Below are 22,018 nucleotides of genomic sequence, written 5' to 3'. Positions count from 1 at the left end.
GTTCTACACCAGCCGAGTGATTATCGACAAGTGACAAAGGGTAATTGATGCACAATGTTTCAGATAATAATTTCATTGAAAATACAACAAAAAAATATTTACAAGTAACCTATTACGGTTGTTTTGCCAAAACAAATGCCAGATACCAAACTATTGATTAGCTTGTATAACAACCTGAAAGTTGCTTTGACCATAGTTAACGGTCTGAAAAACATAAACCTCCATCAAGGAGATCTCCACATCATATTATCATTGCTTAACTCAACTCACACCTAGACTAAAAGGATACAGGTATTCTAACTGTTGACATCTAGAATGTCACAGGCTGACCAACTTCATACGGCATAAGGTTAATCTACACTAACCGGATTTTTTCCAGATGTGTCCATTGCATATGGAGCACTGATACTGTCCATCTCTTAGCTCTGTGCTGAACGCCGGAAATAATACCTGAACACATGAAATAGGAATTATGCTTAGGTGAATGCTTGTTCTTGGTTTAAAACTGCAGTAGCTGTTATTTCACACTTTAACCAACTAGAAAGGGGAATTTGGCTTCTTTTTATTTTCCCTTCTTTTTTCCTCCTTTTTCCTTCTTCTTATGTACATGCTAAAAACACAAACATCCAATGAATACAGAATCTACCATAATCCTTCAACAACCAACTTTGCTAGATCATATACAAGCACTGATGCACATGTACAACTAGATTAGATGTGTGAGCACACAGAAACACAACAAATTGAAGGAACTTACACAAAGATATTTATGCCGTAGAGAGCAGCATGCTTCCGCAGCAGACGTTCAATTGTATACCATTCTGACCTGTCAGAACCATCCTGATAACCAATTCTTGGCATGTGGATTGATGCTTCAAATATCAAAAAGTATAAATAAACGATTAGGATATTGTGCCGGCAGAAAACAAGAAGTCACCATCAATGATAAGATTTGAGCAATGTTCTTCCAAATGTAAACATGATAATAGCTGGACATCCACCATGTTATAGCCAAGGAAACTTCTGAACAGATACATTTGGCAGGTACAATAACCTGGTAATATTCAAATAATTACAGAAATTTCTTGTATTTGTTTTTACTAAGAGCTGGTATAGGCACAGAACTACCTGGCACATTGCACATTATGTACCCCCCACATCCCACAAGGCCGCAACCATTCTTGACTAGGGATAACAAGTAGCATATCACTTTGGTGAAAGTTTTTCCGTACAACCATTTCCATAATACACTAGTTCTACATATATGTACAAGTCGTTGCAGTATAATCTGACTAATGTTTACTCTAATTTTGGTAGATACTAGTATACTTGGAGAAGTTACTAATATTTAATAATACAATTTCTGCTGTTCTGAGATTATTAATTATTAGGGTTATTACATCGGTCTACTTGTTTCATATGGTTCCAACAAGCAGGAAACTAACATCATTAGATTGATGTGTTCTCGACTTTCCTTTGTTCTCTTAGATGAATATCTGTTTCACTCCATTCTTGTATATGAAAGCACCTAAATCCATTTTGTAAACATTTCAAAAACACCCAATATCCATTTCAGCAGCTCCAATATCAATCTCAGTTTTTTGCACTTATTTCACTTGTTTAAGAAGCAAATGAAAATTTAGTATTTAAACTCCCACCTGGCTGTAATTCCTTGTCCATAATTCTACACATCTCAACAGTAGAAAGTATATGACCAATTTCTCTCCTAATTTGCTTAAATGATAAATGATTTAGTCTCGGAAGGAAATGTGCATGAACAAGAGAAGTACACATACGGAAAATTCATATTGCCGACCTCACTAACTTGAATTGAGGAATAGTTAACTGATTGATATATACTGATTGATATATCTGTACCAAAGGAGATCGTTATAACTATATTCGAGGAGATGCAACAAAGCGTTTGGACCATTATGAAATGTCTTCAAGAATGCCTAATGGCATGGCCAAAACCAATGATCATAAGCTATATAAACACAATCCTGAATGTAACTTCCCATGGAACATGCGGTATATGAGACGTATATTATCTCCGTTCTTAACCTAAACTCATGTTAAACTTCGTCTCAGAATCTCGTAGCATTTTGAGTAAAGCGCTCGAAGTTGGGACATCTCTTGGAGCAAAGAGAAGCATCAGGAACGTCCCTTCAGGGACATCCAACTTAAAAAAAAGAAAGAGAAAGAGAAGCACTGGGAACTGCCAACTTCAAGACGGAAAAAAGAAATTTCTACTTTTAAAGGCACCCATACTAGAGCGCCTCCTTTTCTCTCTTCCCATTCAAGCTGTCGTTACACTGTTCTAGTAAGCTCCCAGAATATCTCAAATACTAAATTTATACTTGAGCAAAGATTGAAAAATAGGAACCCAACTGCAGACCATACAAAAACAAAGAGAACGCAAACCACAAGTAGAACAGAAGAAATTTCTCTAGAAGCATGAAAATTGAATGTACCAGACTTTTGAGCAGCTGAATATGATGCTTTTGATAGACAATGCTCCAAATCAGGGATGGAGATACTGCCACGTGGGACTTTGCGCCTAGGATTGTAGGACTGCACAACAGCCAAAGCTACCCATTGAGGAGCATGAGGTGAATCACTGCCACTAGTGAGATCCTCTACATAACAATGATTATGTGGAGATTAGGAAAAAAACTAATTAAAGATAAAGCCTAAGACAAATAAAGAAGATTGAAAAAAGTAAGTGACCAGGGAATGGAGAGCACAGAAAAGAAAAGAAAAGAAAAATACAGCACCAGTAATCTTGAGCAATCTTATTTTCCCATCTAAAGAATTTAGCAGTTGTATTAGGTGTACTGCATGCGGCAATAAACAACTCCTGGAAACCACCAATCAAGTGCATCCCATGCAGATCTATCATTTCTTTCTTTCTTTTCCGCTAATTTGGACTTTTATTTATTTCTCATCTCAGCAGAAGACAAGAAGGTCTTCTGTTAAAAGCAACTCCAAGAAAACTTCCACTAAGACCAGCGTGAACCCTCAGCTTTTCTATCAATATAGTGTGCATATCTACTACCATAACATCTTATATACTTCCAGCCAGTCCTAATTGACAAGTCGAGACATGCCAAGTTATGCAAACATTGCATGATTTCAAACTGATGTCATGGTTGACTTGACTATGGATGCAGATATTGAGTTACAGCAGTTATACAGATATGTATGCAAAATGATACTATTGAACTCCATCACAGAAAGGAATCTTCTGACATGAACTGGATGGAGGCTATAAAGTGGAAGAAATGCATGTACACGCTCATAATATCAAGTACACCTGAATAACACAAGTCAGTCAGTTCCTTAATTAGCTTAGAGGAGTAACAAGTATAGGACAAGTTTAAAAACCTCGATTGTCAGCGCTAGTGATGTCAGGGAAAACAAGCACATGATTTTACAAAGAAACCAAATTTACCTGTAATCTCTATAAGATGGAGATCACCTAGATGAAGATCATGAAATTCAGAAGCTCGCTCATATGTAGCGGGTACACTAGTTGATAGTCTCGCCAATGCATCAAACATACCCCCATGACCCCAGCTTCCGGATGTATCAACGCAGCTGCCAAGAAATATTGATAAGAAATACATGCAGTATAAATGAATTTTTTGCCCGGCTTGGAGTGCTTTTAAGCATTTATCAGATACAGGTGCCCTCTATTAAGTAATTATTTAGTTACTTACAAATATTCCCAAACCATTCAACAATGGCAACTTGCAAGGAAGAGCAAGAATTCAAAGGAAATTGCAGTTACCATGGAATCCTCTCTGTCATTGAAAAAAATATACGAATATACCAAGCAAGCAAGAAAAGAATTTTTGGAAAAGAAAAAGGAAAGAATTTGAACCAAGAGAGCAAACAAGATTTCACAACAAAGTTTCAAGAGAAGCTAAATACTTGTGCAAAAGCTGCAAGAAGCATCACAAGCTTGACAAAGAAAGGTATGATTTCACTGAGAGCATATAAACCTGAATATAATGGTCGGCTCTGATGGAGACACTTTAGAAGGATGAGTGCAGTCCCCATAAACAAAATGAACAGCGCCGGAATCTGAGGAGATATCAGTATCCGGAGCTGATACAGGATATCTGACAGATAATGAGTGGTATCCAAGAGCTTCCCACTTTGACAACTTCTCCTCCTCTTCCTTTCTCTTTGTTGCTTCAGTTTTTAGATGCTTTTTCTCAGGCAAGCTTCTCCTACTCCCAAGCTCGAAAATTGGACCATGGTTGGCCTGTGATGCTTCCTTGAATTTCTCAACCCATGCGAGATATGAAGCTTCATCAAGACGAGGATCAAGCTTAATAGATTCTGGACCCCTTTTTGTGACAACATTGAACTCACTTAACCTGTCAACTGGCTTTACCTCAAACTCATCTTTAGCAGAACGTTCTTCATTGCGAAATCCAATAATCGTTTCTGCCATTGCAGTCAACTCAGTCCTATCAAATTCATCTGATTCCTCATTGGTTATTTCTGCAGGATCTAGCATATGCAATCCAAGTATAACAGATCGCAAGTCACCAGCTTCAGCACCTGCCATCTCTTTCCCTTCCTGATCCAAGACATCATCTCCTACAATATTCTGGCTAAGCTGTAATTTCCGTTGCGCTCTACGCATAATGACCTACACAGTTAGAACCTTCATTTAGAGGAACTAAACATCAACTTCGAGATAGTTTACAATCTTCTTCTTACCTCCTCCACCGTCTGCTCTGTGACTAGATTTATAGATAACACATGGTTTGTTTGACCAATTCGGTGAGCACGCTGCAAGGCCTGCCTGTCTACCTGGGGATTCCAGTCTTGCTCATAAAATATGACCTACACCACCATAACTTGTCAAAGAGCTGAAAGAATTAGATGTCAGATCAGGGTTCGATGGGTCCAGATGTACACAAAACCACTCCGCAGTGGCCAAAAGAAAGAGAATTGACTATATTTGTACACTTGATATCAAACTTAAGGCAGTAATTTAAGTGTATCGTTCAATTAACTTGCAAGATATTCACCATTAAGCATTTTTTCAGAAAAATCATGACTTCCCAAAGCATGCTCCACCTATCACCCGGTAGGTATCAATTGACATTACTATATTGTATGGAATACGAGCTAAAAGCATTTTCCTTGATGATATAAGTTGGGCTACCAATTGGCACTTACAGTATCAGCAGCCACAAGATTCAACCCAACTCCACCAGCTCTTGTTGAAATCAAGAAAACAAATGCTCCATTTTGATCAGCTTCCAACTTTGATCTTCGCTTGGCTGAGTGTTGACTGAAGCTCCTTATTGCAGCGAAGCGCTCTTCTGCGCGAATTGAACCATCAAGACGCTCGTAAGAATATTTCCTCAATTCCAGATAATCCTGCATAAGATGAACAAAGAAGTAGAAATATTCAAGTAAAGCTTGTATTGTTCAAACAATCCACTAGAGTTTACAAAAGATACCAGATACAAACACTTACCTGCAATATATCCAGTGTTTGAGTCATCTGAGCAAACAGAAGGACTCTATGTCCATAGGCATGAAGCTTTTGAAGAAGATGATCCAAAATAAGCAATTTCCCGCTAGCCTGAGCAGTAGCTAATGGTGAGAAGATAAGAATTCATGAACAAGTAAATACTTCTTTTACACAGCGTGACATGAATATAGTGACTACAAAAGAATGTAGCATAATCTTTTGCCCCAATCTTCAATGCTAAAATGAGTAAATAACTAACAGCTGCATAATCTTAACTACTAACTGCCAGGTGGATACCAATTTACGGTGTGTAACAAGTGTGAAACCTACAGTCATAAATAAGTATAATGACTATCAGCAGAAAGCAGATACAGTACCTGAACCAGGTGTTCTCCCTCTTCATATGGTTCAGGTTCTATACCAGCAAAAAGGTAAGGATGACTGCATGCTTTTCGTAGTTGAATTACCTGGAAGCAAGACAGCAGGTTAGTTTTAGGGAAGAAACAAGCTGAGTTCCGGCAAATAAATCTCCAACTCCGAAGCATTTGTCTCGCCCCTTAAAGGTTAAAATCAGATACTAAGCATGATATTTTGAAGCGGAGATGCTGAGCAGCAGTAAAGATACTTGGTGGAATCTCAATGAATGCAAATTCAACTCAGAAAGGAAGTGAATAGCTTAAAAAAGAATGCCATTAAACCTCTCCTAATCTGAAAGAAAATGTTCCAACAACCTCTTTTACTTCCATCTGATAACAAAAACTCCAACTATCCAACTGTAAACAACAAAGACCTAAGTCCCAAACAAGTTGGGGTCAGCTATATGAATCTTCACTTACCACGTTACACCATTTAAATTATCCCGTGCCAATATGCAAATGCAAATAAAAAGTATTAGAAGTTCTGCATATTTTCTAAATGTATATATCTCTGAAAGGTTAAACCACTCCTAGAAAGTATAAGACCATAAAAGTGTTACCGTCTAAAACATATTCTCAAATAATATTTATTGCCTATATATATCTTTTTCTTCCATTGCGCCCTATCTTCTGCAGAGAATGGTAACTCTAAAAAAATTATTAGAAAAGAAGTGTATTGTCTCTTTTTGATTGGTCGAAGTGGTGTATATAGTTGCTAATTTTTCAGTCTGCTGTTTACGCAGCTTCAGATACGAGTGTTAACTAAGATTTACTTTTAACTTAAGGAGGCTGTAAAAGTACTAAAAGTTCACACATGGAGTATAATACCCTAATCTTTTACACGTAATAAGATCAACTTTGAAGTATGAATAGTTATTATAAACATAAGTTCACCGCATGTAACTGTCTGTAATGTATTTTTTATTTTTTTATTTTTTTGATAAAGATGTAACTGTCTGTAATTATACATGGTTTACTAACTAGACTTCCTCTTAGACGGAACCAAGGTTCATAGCTCAATTGTGACCCCCAGTTACCAACTCACCTTCAATTATGTCAATCCTGCTGATCAGCATAGGCAGAATTTGGCATGCAGAAAACCTTACAAAAGAAGCAACATAGCTCCTCTAGACTACTCAGGATATAATAAACTAGACGCACTTAGATGAAAAGCTTATCGTTGAAATGTCAAGTTGGTTCATTAAATTAGTACTCATCACCTTCAGAAGCTTCTTATACTCCAGTTGCAAAAAGCATAATAAGAAACCTCTTGTTGCACTCTCTTATTGAAACAAAAAGTTAATTCACCACACCAGATTCCACACAGAAGAGCAAATCAAAATCATCAATCTAAGTGTCACCGAACCCAAAATGAGAAACAAAATGAGAAACACCCAGGCTAGTAAAGATAGGTATGTACCATATTCTGTAACGACCGAGTACTGGGTGCTCCAGAAGCAAGTGCTAGCAGCTGTGTTAGCTCCTTCCTTAATATGGACATATATACCTTCTTTTGCAGGGCCACCAATGGTGCCATCCTGGAATCGAATTTACACACATATTACCAACACTACACAAAAGTAAGTCCATGGAAAAACCACATGAGATTATTGCCAACCAACTAAAGAGAGAGATATCCTCTGCAAGCTCTAGTGAGAGTTCTGTAGCAATCATTTGCAAAATCAGTGACCCTGATGGTGAACTTACACAGTAATCTCAGTAAGAGGTGGCAGTACAAGAGTCCCCAACTCAATAAGCTGAGATTTAGTTCTTCGGAGCATAAATGCCCCTATTACATATTTCAAAATTTTGAATTGTTCCTTAGCTTTGTCTGCATCACGACCTGTTAAAATGGAAATATATTACAATAAGAATAGGGGCGGCCAATGTTGCTGTTCAATGAATGGTGATAGCATATAAACAAGTGACATGACCTTGTCAGTCGGGAATTAAAGAAAATATTCAATGAACCCTCCTAATCAATTCAATGCAATCTAAGTCTTTTCCTATAAGCAAAAATGGAAAGATGAATCTCAATCTTGTATACTTGTAAACTGGGAAACTGAAGACACAGACTCAAGATTTTTAGGCAACATTTAGTATCATCGTCACCTTCTTTTATTTATTGAAAATTACTTGAATGTTCGTAATATCATTTTGTGGCCTCTACCCTTGATTCACAGTTGAAAAAGATTTAGGCACCATGTCTGTTTTATTTTTACAAAAAGTTACAGGAGCAGCGCTCTGTTTAACTGGAAAAATATGTTGGGAATAAATCCCCTACATAAATAATATTCACGGTAATAAAAGCGGAATAATAAAGTAGCACCGAGATACGGTAATTAACAAGAATAAAATAGTGACAACGACACCAAGATTTTTACGTGGAAAACCCTTTTGAATAAGGGAAAAAACTACGGCCCCGAGACGAGCAACTAATATCACTATAGTAAGGAATTTTACACTTTGTAGGTCCGAGTAAAATACTCCAAAGACCACTACAACACTCAAAAGAAATAACCCTTTTTTTTATATTCTCACCTCACTACAATATCGTTCACTCTCTATTTTTCTCACACACTATTTTCTTATACCTTGTCTGTGAAACCTCACTCTTTCTTTCTCTCTTTGTTGGTGTGTAGAAATGAGAGCCGAAGCTCTCCTTTTATAGGAGAAATGGCCTACCTCTTCAACCAATCAGAATGAAGTATTGGTTGCAAATTTTTCCATACTGACGCCTACCTAATTTGGCAACCAAGTCCAAGTCCAATTTGGCAACTTGAACTTTTTCAGCATGGGGATGGACCCCACAATCTCCCCCTCCAGACCCATTCACCTGAAGGAGGTAACACCGGACTTTTAGTTTGAGTGCATGCCGACAAGTTCTTTGCACAATTCGAACTTGTCTCTTGGTACCACCTTGGTCAGCATATCTGCGGGATTCTCACTTGTAGAAATCTTCAAGACTTTTAGAGATTCATTCTCTACCATATCTCGAATCCAGTGATATCTCACGTCGATGTGTTTGGTCCTTGCATGGTACATGGAGTTCTTGCTAAGGTCTATTGCACTTTGACTGTCACAATAGACGACATACTCCTTCTGATGCAATCCAAGCTCTTGAAGGAACCGTTTCAATCATATCGTCTCCTTGCCAGCTTCAGTAGCGGCAATATACTCCGCTTCAGTTGTAGAGAGTGCGACACACTTCTGCAACTTCGACTGCCATGATATAGCCCCCCCTAAAAATATGAACAAATATCCAGTAGTGGATTTTCTGTTATCAATGTCACCTGCCATATCAACATCTGTATAGCCCTTCAAGATTGGATCAGATCCTCCAAAGCTCAAACAATCTCCCATGGTACCTCTCAGGTACATGAGTATCCACTTAACTGCTTCCCAGTGTTCTTTTCCAGGATTTTCAAGAAACTTGCTGACAACACCAAACTGCGTGGGCAATATCAGGTCTAGTGCATACCATTGCATACATCAAGCTTCCGACTGCTGAAGAATAAGGAACTCTAGCCATGTTTCATTTCTCCTCCATTGTTGTAGGACACATCTTCTTGCTCAACTTTAGATGACTAGCAAGAGGTGTGCTGACTGGCTTAGCATTCTTCATGCTGAAGCGTTCCAGTACACGTTCAATGTACTTCTCCTGAGACAGCCACAACTTTCTGCTTGTTTGCTCTCGAACTATCTTCATACCGAGAATTTGTTGTGCTGGGCCTAAGTCCTTCATATCAAATGACTTGGACAAATCCCCCTTCAACTTTGCGATTAGCCCCTTGTTTTTTTCTACAATTAACATGTCATCCACATACAACAACAAAATTATAAAGTTGTTGTCAGAAAATCTTTTGAAGTATACACATGGATCAGAACATGTCTTTGTGTAAATTTGACTTTTCATGAATGAGTCAAACTTCTTGTACCACTGCCTTGGTGCCTGCTTCAACCCATAAAGACTCTTATTCAGTTTGCACACCGTGTGTTTCCTTTCAGCTACTTCAAATCCTTATGGCTGCTCCATATAGATCTTCTCTTCCAAATCTCCGTGAATAAATGCAGTTTTCACGTCCAACTGCTCCACTTCAAGATCTAGGCTAGCTGCTAAGCTCAAGATTGTTCGAATAGAAGTCATTTTGACGTGAGAAATTTTCGTCAAAATCAATACCTTTTTTTTCTGTTCGAAGCCTTTAACCACCAATCGAGCTTTGTATCTGACCAGCTTGCCGTTTCCATCTTTCTTGAGTTTAAAGACCCACTTGCATTTGAGTGGTCTTTTTCCCTTTGGAAGTTCAACCAGCTTGTACGTGCCATTTTTCTGTAGAGATTCCATCTCCTCTTGCATGGCTTTCATCCACTGGTTCTTTTCTGGATGAGACAGCACCTCCTTAAGACTTTATGGCTCCCCTTCATCACTGATGAGGACATACTCTGTAGAAGGGTACTTGCATAACTCTACCCTTGGCCTCTCTGATCTCTTCAGAGGTTGAGGTTGTTCTTCCTGAGTGGGGTACTCCACTTGCTCGACATCATCACCAAGTTGCTCCCCCTGCTCAATAACCTCACCAGGTTGCTCCCCCTGCTCAATAACCTCGTCTGTCGTACTTTCTGTACTTGTGGGATAGTTAGAAGAAGAAGGAATGGTAACAAGATTAGGGATTATACCATTCTTTGTCTTCTCTGATTGATCATCTACAGCTCCAACTTCACTTTCTCGGAAGATTATATCTCTGCTTCTAATGACCTTCTTTTTTATAAGATCCCACAATATGTACCCGAACTCTTCATCTCCATATCCGATGAATATGCATGGAACAGATTTATCATCAAGCTTTGTTCTCTGCTCCTTTGGTACATGTGCAAAAGCCCTGCAGCCGAACACCTTCATATGCCAGTAGAACACCTCCTTGTTGGTCCAAACTCTCTCTGGGATGTCAAAGGCCAACGGAACTGATGGACTCCTATTTATCATGTAATAGGCTGTCTGAACTGCTTCACCCTAGAATAATTTAGGCAGTTTAGCCATTCTGAGCATGCTTCTCACCTTCTCCACAATTGTGCGGTTCATACTTTCGGCTACGTCATTGTGTTATGGGGTTCCAGGAACTGTCTTTTCATGTCGAATCCCATGGATCGAACAGTACTCTTCAAATTCCTTTGAAGTGTACTCACCTCCATTGTCACTTCGGAGACGCTTTAGCTTTTGGCCTGTCTCCCTTTCCACCATAGCATGAAACTTCTGGAAAACTTGAAACACCTGATCTTTGGTTTTCAAAATATAAACCCATAATTTTCGTGAACCATCATCAATAAAAGTAACAAAATATTTGTTACCGCCCATCGATTCAATTTCCATTGGACCACAAACATCAGAATATACCAAATCAAGTATATTCAATTTTCTTTCAGACGATGTCTGAAATGAGACTCTATGTTGCTTACCAAATAAACAGTAGTCACAAGGTTTTACCGTTGTACCTTTGGCATAAGAAATGAGTGATTTCCTGGCAAGAATCTGCAATCCCTTCTCGCTCATATGACCCATCCTTTTGTGCCGCAAATCTGCAGAAATCTCATCTTGTGCCGCGCTCAATTCACCTTAGCATATTTCTGCATTTGTCCTGTACAACGTGCCACGAGCAACTCCCTTTGCAATCACCAATGATCCCTTGGTGAGTCTCCACTTTTGATTTGCAAAATAGTTCTCGTATCCATCTCGGTCTAACGCAATTCCCGATATCAAGTTCATCTGCAAATCAGGCACATGTCGCACGTCCTTTAGAACCAATGTGCATCTGACATTTGTCTTGATACAAATGTCACCAATCCCCGCAATCTTTGAGTAACTTGTGTTACCCATTCTCACAAGGCCGAAATCACCTACTACATATCTGCAAAAAAGATCCCTTACCGGTGTGGCATGGTAAGATGTTGTTTTATCAACAACCCATTCCGACTCTGGACCTGATAAGTGCATGCATTCCTCTTCCTCGTTTATAAAGAGGACAACATTATCATTGTTTTGCACCATGGCGGTTGTGTTGTCGTCATTCTTCTGGCCACTGCTTTCACCTTTGCCCTTCCTTGGATTTGGGCAATCTCTTTTGAAGTGACCTGGTTGATCACAGTTGTAGCAATTTCTGGCTCTTGATTTGGATCGGTTCTTAGACTTCCCACGAGCTCCGGATCTACCATATTGCTCGAACTCCTTTGATAACTCCTGCCTCTACCTTCTGTGATGAGAGCTTTTCCTTGATTTTCAGGCTTCTTTCTCATCTTCTCATTGAGTAGAAGAGCCGATGTGACATCTTTCAACTCAATGGTAGTCTTACCGTGCAGGATGGTTGTTGCCAAATTATCGTACGAAGATGGCAGTGAGTTCAACAGCAAGATGGCTTTATCTTCTTCCTCGATTTTCACTCCGAGATTGGCGAGCTGTGTGATTAGTCCGTTAAACACATTTAAATGTGACAAAAAATTTGTACCTTTACCCATGTGTAGGGCGTATAGCTGCTTCTTCAGGTACAATTTATTTGTCAGCGTTTTGGACATGTATAGGCTTTCCAACCTTATCCAAATGCCACATGCGGTGTCTTCATCAATGATGTTATTTACCACATCATCTGATAAGTGCAGCCTGATTGCACTAGCAGCCCTTTCATCCAAGTCAGCCAAATCCCCAGCTTTCATGGTATCAAGCTTTTTGGCATCATCATCTAGTACATTGTGTGATCGTTGTTGGATGAGCAGATCCCTCATCCTTCTTTGCCATGTTGAGAAACAGCTATCTCTATTAAATTTTGCTATCTCGTACTTTACTCCGGACATTTTTATTTTTCACCGAGTATAGTACTATCGACAGTGAATAATATTTCTGTAAACGAGCAGAACCTGTGCTCTGATACCAGTTGTTGGGAATAAATCCCCTACAGAAATAATATTCACGGTAATAAAAGCGGAATAATAAAGTAGCACCGAGATACGGTAATTAACAAGAATAAAATAGTGACAACGACACCAAGATTTTTACGTGGAAAATCCTTTTTGAATAAGGGAAAAACCACGGCCCCGAAACGAGCAACTGATATCACTATAGCAAAGAATTTTACACTTTGTAGGTCCGAGTAAAATACTCCAAAGACCACTACAACACTCAAAAGAAATAACCCTCTTTTGATATTCTCACCTCACTACAATATCGCTCACTCTCTATTTTTCTCACACACTATTTTCTTATACCTTGTCTGTGAAACCTCACTCTTTCTTTCTCTCTTTGTTGGTGTGTAGAAATGAGAGCTGTAAAAGGAGAAATGGCCTACCTCTTCAACCAATCAGAATGAAGTATTGGTTGAAAATTTGCACTGCAAATTTTCCTTACTGACGCCTACCTAATTTGGCAACCAGGTCCAAGTCCAATTTGGCAACTTGGACTTTTTCAGCATGGGGATGGACCCCACAAAATATAGGACTGGACAATCGAATCCTTAGAAGAGCCCTGCGTCTTTTTGGTGGGTATAGGGGGGAAGATGAAGAATAATAACTTTTTCTCAGATATATGAAAATGAATGATGTTCTGACTCTGTCACAGGGAGCTTGTCACTAGCAAGTCTCTCCTCTTCCCAACCACTGGCAACCCAATTCATAGGCCTCTTTTTTTTCAGTAAGCATAGCAAATTGTTACAGAAGTATGTCACAGAGAAAATAGAGGAGCCATCAGCAGATTGTGCTCTAAATGCTATAAAGTATCATAAAGTGACAAGGTTTTAGGAAGATTGCTCATGAAATAATATATATGTATGTGTGTGTGTGAATATATATATATATATATATATATATATATATATATATGAAAAAAATAAAATTCTATAGTGTGTACGGTGAAATCACTAGTTGTGAATAGGGGTGGCAAACGGGCGGGTCGATAGGATATAGGCGAGTCAACACAGGTAATGCAAAAACGGAAAAAATTATCCTACCCGACCCATATTTAATACTAATAAAAACGGGTTAACCGGCGAATAATATGGATCTCCATATTATCCATGGCTTCTTGAATATGATCATTTTTGGTAAAAATCCTAGTATCCCAAACTTGAAGAACCCCCAATTTGAGGCTTTACAAATGTAAAAGTTAAACCCATTGGTTATCCATTTTCTAAGTGGATAATATAGTTCTTATCCATATTTGATCCGTTTTTAAAAAGTTCATTATCCAACCCATTTTTTTAATGGATAATATGGGTAGATAACTATTTTGTTTTAACCATTTTGCCACCACTATAGGTGAATGTGTGTGGATTTACATATAAGCCACAAAAATCGTCCCAAACTACACCAGAAATGATCAAAATTGCAAAAAGAATAAGCAGTACCCAAGAATTTTCATATTCATCTTTAAAGGGAAAAAGAAGCAAGCCAATGACTCATTACAGGCTTAAGTATTACATGAAGGATCTCCAGCTTCCTTGAATGCATAGAGAAACTGATCCAGTGTTCCAAAAACAGAAGGCATACAGAAATGCAACAGAGCCCAAAGCTCTGAAAGGTTGTTTTGTATAGGTGTGCCGGTCATCAGCAATTTCCTTGGCATAACAAAATGCTCTTTGAGCACATTATGCAGCACCTGTAAAGATTTCAAACACGCAGCATAAGGTATTTGTGTTATAGGGTCTGAGAAGATCAAGAACAGTTGCTTATCCCCCACCCCCGAAAAGGTTTATTGAAACGTAAAATTTGCTCCTGAACTTTGAAAAATAGACGTTGTCCTACTTTCTGTAGAGCAGTTGAATGCACTCAACATTTCAAGACTGCACTATTACATTATATCGAAATCTACAAACGAAAAAGTTAATCAAAATCGTTTTCGATAAATGCCTTTGCATTTCAAGGAAAGCTGGAGGAAAACTTTGTTTTCGAAGTAATAAGGATATTGAAGAAATATCATCTATTTACCCTCAAATGGGCATTTAGTTAATTCAAACTTAAAGGTAATATACGGAATTAACTTCAGTAGACCTTGAGCACGCATCGTGACTGCATTAGTAGTCAATATTTATCTCATACCAAGATCAGGTGTGATATCTCAAGTTGCATTTTATGTGAAAGAAGAATCCCAGACATACACTAGATGGATTTTTGAGCCTTTGTGCTTCGTCAATTATTGCATAACTCCATGGAACCTGTGATAGGAAATCTTCATCAAGTAATAATATGTCGTATGTAGTCAACAGCACATCAAAAGATAATGATTCTCCCTGTAAGAAATAAAGAAATTCAGGGTAAGATAAATTAATAAATTGACAATCTTGAAGAGAAAATAACTTGTAATGTCACAACAAGCCTTTAGGTGTTCAGATATAGCTTATATAAATGTATATGAAAAACCAACTTAAAATTAAATCTGATTGTCTAAGTGCAATAGAACCCAATACTTACATCAGACAACGCCTTCTTGTTCACATGCTCATACATTTTCTTACGTAGATTGCGCCGGTGCTCCTTTTCTCCAATATAGGATAGCACTCTTAATTTTGGGGCGAAATTGGCCATTTCAGACATCCAACCATCCGTCACACTAAGAGGACAGAGCACCACTGCAACATTTTGCAAAATCTAAGCATAGAATGTTTACCTAAGATGTGTTTCGGCTACTATTAATTATTAGATAAAAATTACATGTCTTCCCACTCACAGAATGGTCCAGGAGTCTTTAGGTAGAATTTCAGATAGCTCAGCAATGATATAGCTTGCAAAGTCTTCCCCAGCCCCATCTGCCAATAAACCATTCATACATAGAAGAAATCAAGACGCTATCCATTGACTACAAATATTGCTGCTTAATTAATCATTATTTTCAAATTAAATGCTGGTTTCAGTGTTGGCAATTCTACCTCATCCCCTGTAAAAACAATAAAATGAGAAATCATTAATTATGTCAAATTAGGCCAATCAATATAAAATATAAATACTCCCCTCCGTCCCAAAAACACGGCAAATTCAACTCATTAATTATCAGTGCAATTTCGGATAGTCTTATTATTTTACTCCTGAAAGTTTACATCTTTGGAGCACACATAAGAGTATGAAATTTCTAGAAGAAGAAATACCGAGAATGACGTTGACGCCTAGACGGTATCTACGAATGAGCCATGAGACTCCTTCAATTTGGTGAGGTTTAAGAGTCGCTTTGACTCCCCAGTCAACAGTGTTGACCGGCGGAGAATCGTCGGCTGAGTAGCCGGCGTAGACGAACTTCGATGCGGCGATTAGTCTCTGCTCGTAATTCATCGGCGAAAGCAATTGAAATCTGAGGAAGGGGCGGTGCTGGAAGTGGAAACTACCATTTGATTTTCCAGGGAAACAAATATTTATTCGAACCCCGGGAGACGTGCGCGGGGAGCGTCAATTTACAGAATGTCCTCAAACGGATAGTGCAGTTTGCCCCCTAAAGTTGGCATCTGTTTCACAAAACTAGAAAATAGTTTTTTGTAAAGATTGGGTTTGCAAAAATTGTGTGACAATAAAATTTCACCTAAGAAAAGTTATTGAAATTCTTTTTGAACTTTTATTCAATTTTTTTGAAGCAAATTCTGTCCTGGAATCCTTATTATAACTACTATGCCCCAAGGAGTACTTGAACTTGCAAGAATTTCTAGCACAAAATTTTAGTAGTTTTTGAAACTTCGCGGAAAAGGTTAAAACTTTATTTTACAAATTCTTTACCAAATAAATACCTTTCGCGCAAAAAAAATATGTTAAGATTCATAACTTTGTATAATTAAATATAATTAGAAGATCTTAATCAAATAGATATTTCTTCATTGCCTAGATGATAAAGTTTCATACAAAATGGACATTAGAGCGTTTATCTTCTTCTTCTTTTTCTGTTTTAGCCTACTTGGACAAGCGACTCAAAGTAAAAAATATCCACGATCGAGCTACTAAATACTTACCTCTTATCAAATGTTTTTATATATACTTGATGAATTTAGAGTAGATGCTTCAAAATATTTAAGTAGGGATGTATTTGATTAAAGCTCTCGCTTATATCAGGACGCAAGGTAGAATTATCATGAGTAAATATTATTTTACTTGAAATGAACTTGCTCATCTACTATTGTAGATTCTCAAGCAATCAATCTTTTGTTTTCACTAACAATTATATATATCCAGGCTTGTCAGATCACGGGTTACTGTTTCTAATTACTTAAAGAAGTCACCATAACAAATGTTATTAAAGTAAGAGGTTAAATTATGTATCTTAAACTCTTTTTTAAAAAGTAAACATTATAATTGTTACATTGGTCATTTGCAAAAATTGAGAAAATGAAATGAAAAAGGAACCCTAAATCGGGTGAGGTGAGAAAAGAGAATAATTTTTTATTTCATTACTTCTATAAAATCTGTACAAAATAAGATAAAAGAATATCCTATAATGAATTGACCTAATACAAGTAAGTGAGAATGGGTTAGTTGTACATATTGGGCCTAATACTACTATTAACTATTAGGCCTCTTCGTGTGAGCTCCATCAACTCAATACCCCCATTCAAGCTTGAGGGTGTTGACATCCCAAGCTTGCCAAGAAGATGATGATGAGTGGTGCCTGGAAGGGACTTAGTAAGAATATCGGCAAGTTGAGCAGAAAATGAAACATGATGCAAAGTGATGAGACCAGATTGTAAGTTATCCCGTACATAGTGGCAATCAACTCCGATGTGTTTAGTACGCTCATGAAAAATTGGGTTCTTCACAATATGCAAGGCAGCTTGGCTATCACAATATACAGGAACAAGGCTGGAAATAATCAACCCAAGATCAGCCAGAAGTCGAACAAGCTAAGGGATCTCAACAACCACCATGCGCAATCTCTATATCCTACCTTAGCAGTTGAGAGAGAAATGGTAGGTTGTTTCTTGCTTTTCCAAGAAATGGGATAGCCCCCTAATGTAATTTAATACCTATTAATAGACCTTCGAGCCTGGGCACAAGTGGCCCAATCAGAATCATAATAAGCTAAAAAAGAAAAGCCAGAGGACTTAGGGAGGAAAATCCCAAATTAGGAGCATTCATCACATACCTCAAGACATGTATGGTAGCTAGTATGTGAGGAATTTGAGGAGCTTGAAAAAACTGATTAAGATGTTGGACTGAGTAAGCAATGCCAGGCCTGGTATGATATAAGAAATTGAACTTGCCCACAATCCTTCTGTAAATTTTGCGATCAGATAGAGGCTCCCCCATATCAAAAGTGAGCTTGATAGAATGATCAAGATGAGTAGTGACTGTCACACCTCCTTTTTCCCGAGGGATAGGGATAAGGGAGTTTTTCCAATTAAAGTGACATTGTTTAAAATGGGATTATTTATTTAATTAGAATCACCACTTGGAATAATTATTATAATGTCTTAAGTCACCGGTTTATTTTAAAAACCCAAATCGAGGAAATTTGACTTTATTTTAAGGTCCGCGATTACAGAAGACCAGGTAAGGAATTCTGTTAATCCGGGAGAAGGTGTTAGGCATTCCCGAATTTCATAATTTTAGCACGGTCGCTTTAATCATACCTGGCTTATTTGTTTAATTACGTGTTTTAGAACCATTATGCGATTTTACTTTTATCACTTTTGATTATGGCATTTATGGATTAATCTTTGAAACGGATCACATGTGTGTATATCCGTTTTATTTGAGGCGCTAAAATCATGTCACGCGTACGTGTACATAATTAATCACGCTTTATTAATATTAAAATTATTTGGCCAAAGTCGCGCGAACGCGTACTTTGATTTATATTTAGAAATCATAATTATGTCACGCGAACGTGTACATAATCATGATAATAATTTTAAAACGCACCTAAAAGCATTTCTATGATGTTCAAGGAATGATTAACTTTTCCTAAAGTTTTGAGATTAGGCACGAACTGTCCAGAATTCATGGAATCCATCTTGTTATGAAATTGTCTAAGAAAATTGAAATGACTAGGGTTGGATACACTATGCCTCTTTTATGACTTTAAGTTTGATAGAAATCGTGCTTTGAAAAAGGGTATTAGGCTAAAACAAACGATGGACAATTAGGGATACCTAAAAAGTGTTGGCCGTTACATTAAAGGTCTGCCTCAGAAGGCCCAAGTGAATAAAGATGGGCTGGCATTCAAGCCCAAAGCATCAACTTTATATAATGGCCATTCTATAGGCCAGCATGTCTAAAGGGACCTTTCTAGCGCTGGGCCACTTCAAACAAGGCCCAATTACACCTGCAAGGTGCTAAGTGAAGCATTAAAGCTTGATATAGGATCTGGGCCATTGAGAACAAGCCCCATCTCGAATGGCCAAACGTACGCAATTAAAAGCTAATTAGAGATTAATACATGATCATTCATAAAGTGAATTCAATTAAATCTCATACAATAATTAGAATGCTAACAGATTAACAACCTGGCTTAAATGAAACAAAAGCAACTAATGACTCTATCAAACTATGTTAAATATAACACTAAATATTCTAATTATACATTGAAATTTGACAGTTTATGAATTACAGGAACCTCAAATCCAGAATCATATCCCCATTATCTTTTGCATGAAAGTAGATATCCTTGAGTCATATGTCTTCTAGTCTTTTCAAACAATTCCCTTTTTAACAGAGAAGTAGCCATTGAGCTATTTCTATCGATTCACCTCATCACACACGACAGTCAAATAATAACAAACAAATTAGGATATTGTTAACATCAATCTAGAGAGCAAATTTCCAACAAGAAACATCAAATATTGAAAGGTTCACTAACACTTAGTAACTCAGAATTTCTACTTCATACACTAAATAACTTCAGAGATCAACAGAAGTAGACATTCGAACAAACTCAAACAAGCATTATACTAAATCTATCAAAAACAAAACAGGGAGTAAAACAATTCAAATTTCATTCATGATTTCGATTTAAACAATAAAGGTAAACGGGCATACCTAAACAATAACAAGAAAATAAGCCTTTGAATTTGAGAAGCACGGCTAGAAACAGAGTCAGCTACAGCTCAATAAAACAGTAGCAAACAGCAGAAAATGAAGCTCAACCAAACGTCAAACCAGAACTTGGAAAAAACAGCTATCCGATAATGAAGCGAGCTAAAGAAAATCTTTGGTTCTTTTTTTTTTGTCATTTCTGAAATCCCAATGTTGGTTTTCCATAAATTTTCTTTATTAAAAATGAAAGTGGAGGACAGTGAATTTTCAGAGATCGGTGTAAAAAAATCAGTGAGAGAATGAAAGGAGGAATTCTGAATTTCAGAGAATTTTTCGTGTTCCCCTCCTGTCTGCAGAGAAATCCTCCTATTATATAGAGTGTAGGAGTATATCAAGATAGAAATAAGGGAGGTTCTAGAAGAAAATTTATCAGCCCTCCCTAAAATTCAGAAAAATAGCATCCTTTGGCAACTAAATTGAACAGTTGTCCTATTTTCACATCTTTTCTAACTGTTGTCCCTTTTAGATATTTTCTTTACTCCCTAAACCTTTAAAGTTTTGAAATTTTAACTTTTTACCCCAAGTTTGAACTAATTCCCCCATTTTAATGTATTTCCAAATCTTTTATCCTGTTTTAAAACCTTTTAAACATACAAACAGACAAATTCCCTTATTTTTCTATTTCTTTTAGACCCCTGAAATTCTAATTACTACACATAACCACACAAAAAGGAGCATACTGATCTTAAACAAAATATTAATGTGAAAACCTAGCTATTCAACCATTAATTGGTTATACTTGAAGCAATTGAGTTAATTAACAATATCGGACTAAATAATCATGCAAATAACTAATAAACTAGATAAAGAAGCATTAAAACAGTAGCTAATCCTAAATGTAAAAAACAACAGCTAATTTAAACTAATGAGAAAGAAGATGATTACCTTAAAAAGTGTGAAAATTTAGAACTACGACTGGTTGGCCGGACTCCAGTGGCTTAGAAATGAGCCAAAACCAACATTAATCAATCTTTCTTGTTAAGAACAATCGACCAATGTAAGTTTTAGGTCAAAACGGGTTGAATTTATCAAAGAAATCAGAAAAGGGAAAAGCTGAGTTTCTAGGGTTACTGAGATTTGAAACCCAGGGATTTCTAGTGGGGATTGAAGAGAATTGAAGGTAGATTGGTGATGAGAGGAGTGTGGGGATTATGGGGTGAAGATTTAGGGTTGTTTGGTGGCGGCCGCATGCGAGTGAGGTTTGGGAATCCTAGGGCGGCTAGGGTTTAGGATAAAGAGATGAGAGATGAGAGAAGTGAAAGATCTTTGGGGCTTGTGGGGGTGGGTTTCGGACAGTTAAAAGGGAGATGGGGGAAGTTGCGAACCGTCAGATCAAAAGAAATTGAGGGCTGTGATTTAATATGGTAAAACGGTATTATTTTAATCAAAGAGAGGGGCTGGACCGGGTGTTAGGATGGACTGGGGTGGGTAGGAGGGGAATTGGGCCAACTGAGGCTGCTATGGCCCAATTTGAGATAAAACTTTAACAAAACCTTCCTTTTTTCATTCTTTTTTTCTTTTCTTTGATTTCAAATTCTAACAAATTAAATCCTAACTTAAATCTAATTTGTAAAATTAACCTTACTTAACTATTTTCTAACAATTATCTAATTAATCAACTTAACACTAATGAAAGAAAATTATTAAATTAAAACTAAAAGCTAAAAAATATAAATATGACCCTTGTATTTTTGTGATTTTCATTTAATAATGTATTTAATTAATGTAATTAAATCTTAAATGCAATTAAGATCTAAAATGCTATGCAATGAAGAATTGAACATTTTTATGGTATTTTATATGATTTTAAAATATTAAATATGCAACTAAATGCAAACAAGAAATTCCTAGAAATTCTATGAAAAATTTAAAATAATTAGAAAAAATCTATTTTTGTGGATTTTATAGGAGTTTTTTTCACAGGGCAAAAATTACGTGCTCACAGCTGCCCCTCTTTGCTCAAAAATACGAAGAGTTTTCGGGCAAAGATAAAGTGAGCAATTACGAGCAATTTTTGCCTACTGGACACTCCATGAGAAGCATTTTGAAAAAGCTT

The 22,018-nt window shown here is 37.2% G+C and overlaps 1 protein-coding gene across 2 annotated transcripts; it reads right to left on the bottom strand.

Annotated features, from left to right (window-relative positions):
* Nucleotides 1–62: 62 nt before the first annotated feature.
* On the bottom strand, nt 63–16,556 carry LOC107824988 (putative helicase CHR10). 2 transcript variants are annotated; one of them, XM_075238782.1, is made up of 17 exons: nt 16,038–16,446; nt 15,822–15,829; nt 15,623–15,701; nt 15,367–15,524; nt 15,054–15,185; nt 14,377–14,554; nt 7,627–7,762; nt 7,340–7,457; nt 5,881–5,970; nt 5,507–5,614; nt 5,203–5,406; nt 4,738–4,863; nt 4,008–4,666; nt 3,455–3,600; nt 2,475–2,639; nt 758–872; nt 63–450 (listed from the first exon to the last, which is right to left on the bottom strand). In XM_075238782.1, exons 1-17 carry the CDS (start codon nt 16,216–16,218, stop codon nt 420–422), a joined length of 2,634 nt encoding a protein of 877 aa, XP_075094883.1. In that variant the 5' UTR covers nt 16,219–16,446; the 3' UTR covers nt 63–419. The 2 variants fall into 2 exon arrangements, with proteins under 2 accessions (XP_075094883.1, XP_075094882.1); XM_075238781.1 differs by lacking the exon at nt 15,822–15,829 and having other exon boundaries at nt 16,038–16,556.
* Nucleotides 16,557–22,018: the final 5,462 nt, after the last annotated feature.

The sequence above is a fragment of the Nicotiana tabacum genome, chromosome 19 (genome assembly GCF_000715075.1).
Source record: "Nicotiana tabacum cultivar K326 chromosome 19, ASM71507v2, whole genome shotgun sequence".
In the NCBI taxonomy this organism is placed as follows: Eukaryota; Viridiplantae; Streptophyta; class Magnoliopsida; order Solanales; family Solanaceae; genus Nicotiana; species Nicotiana tabacum.
Note: the sequence above shows the minus strand (reverse complement) of the source record. Positions and strands in the feature narration are given on the sequence as shown.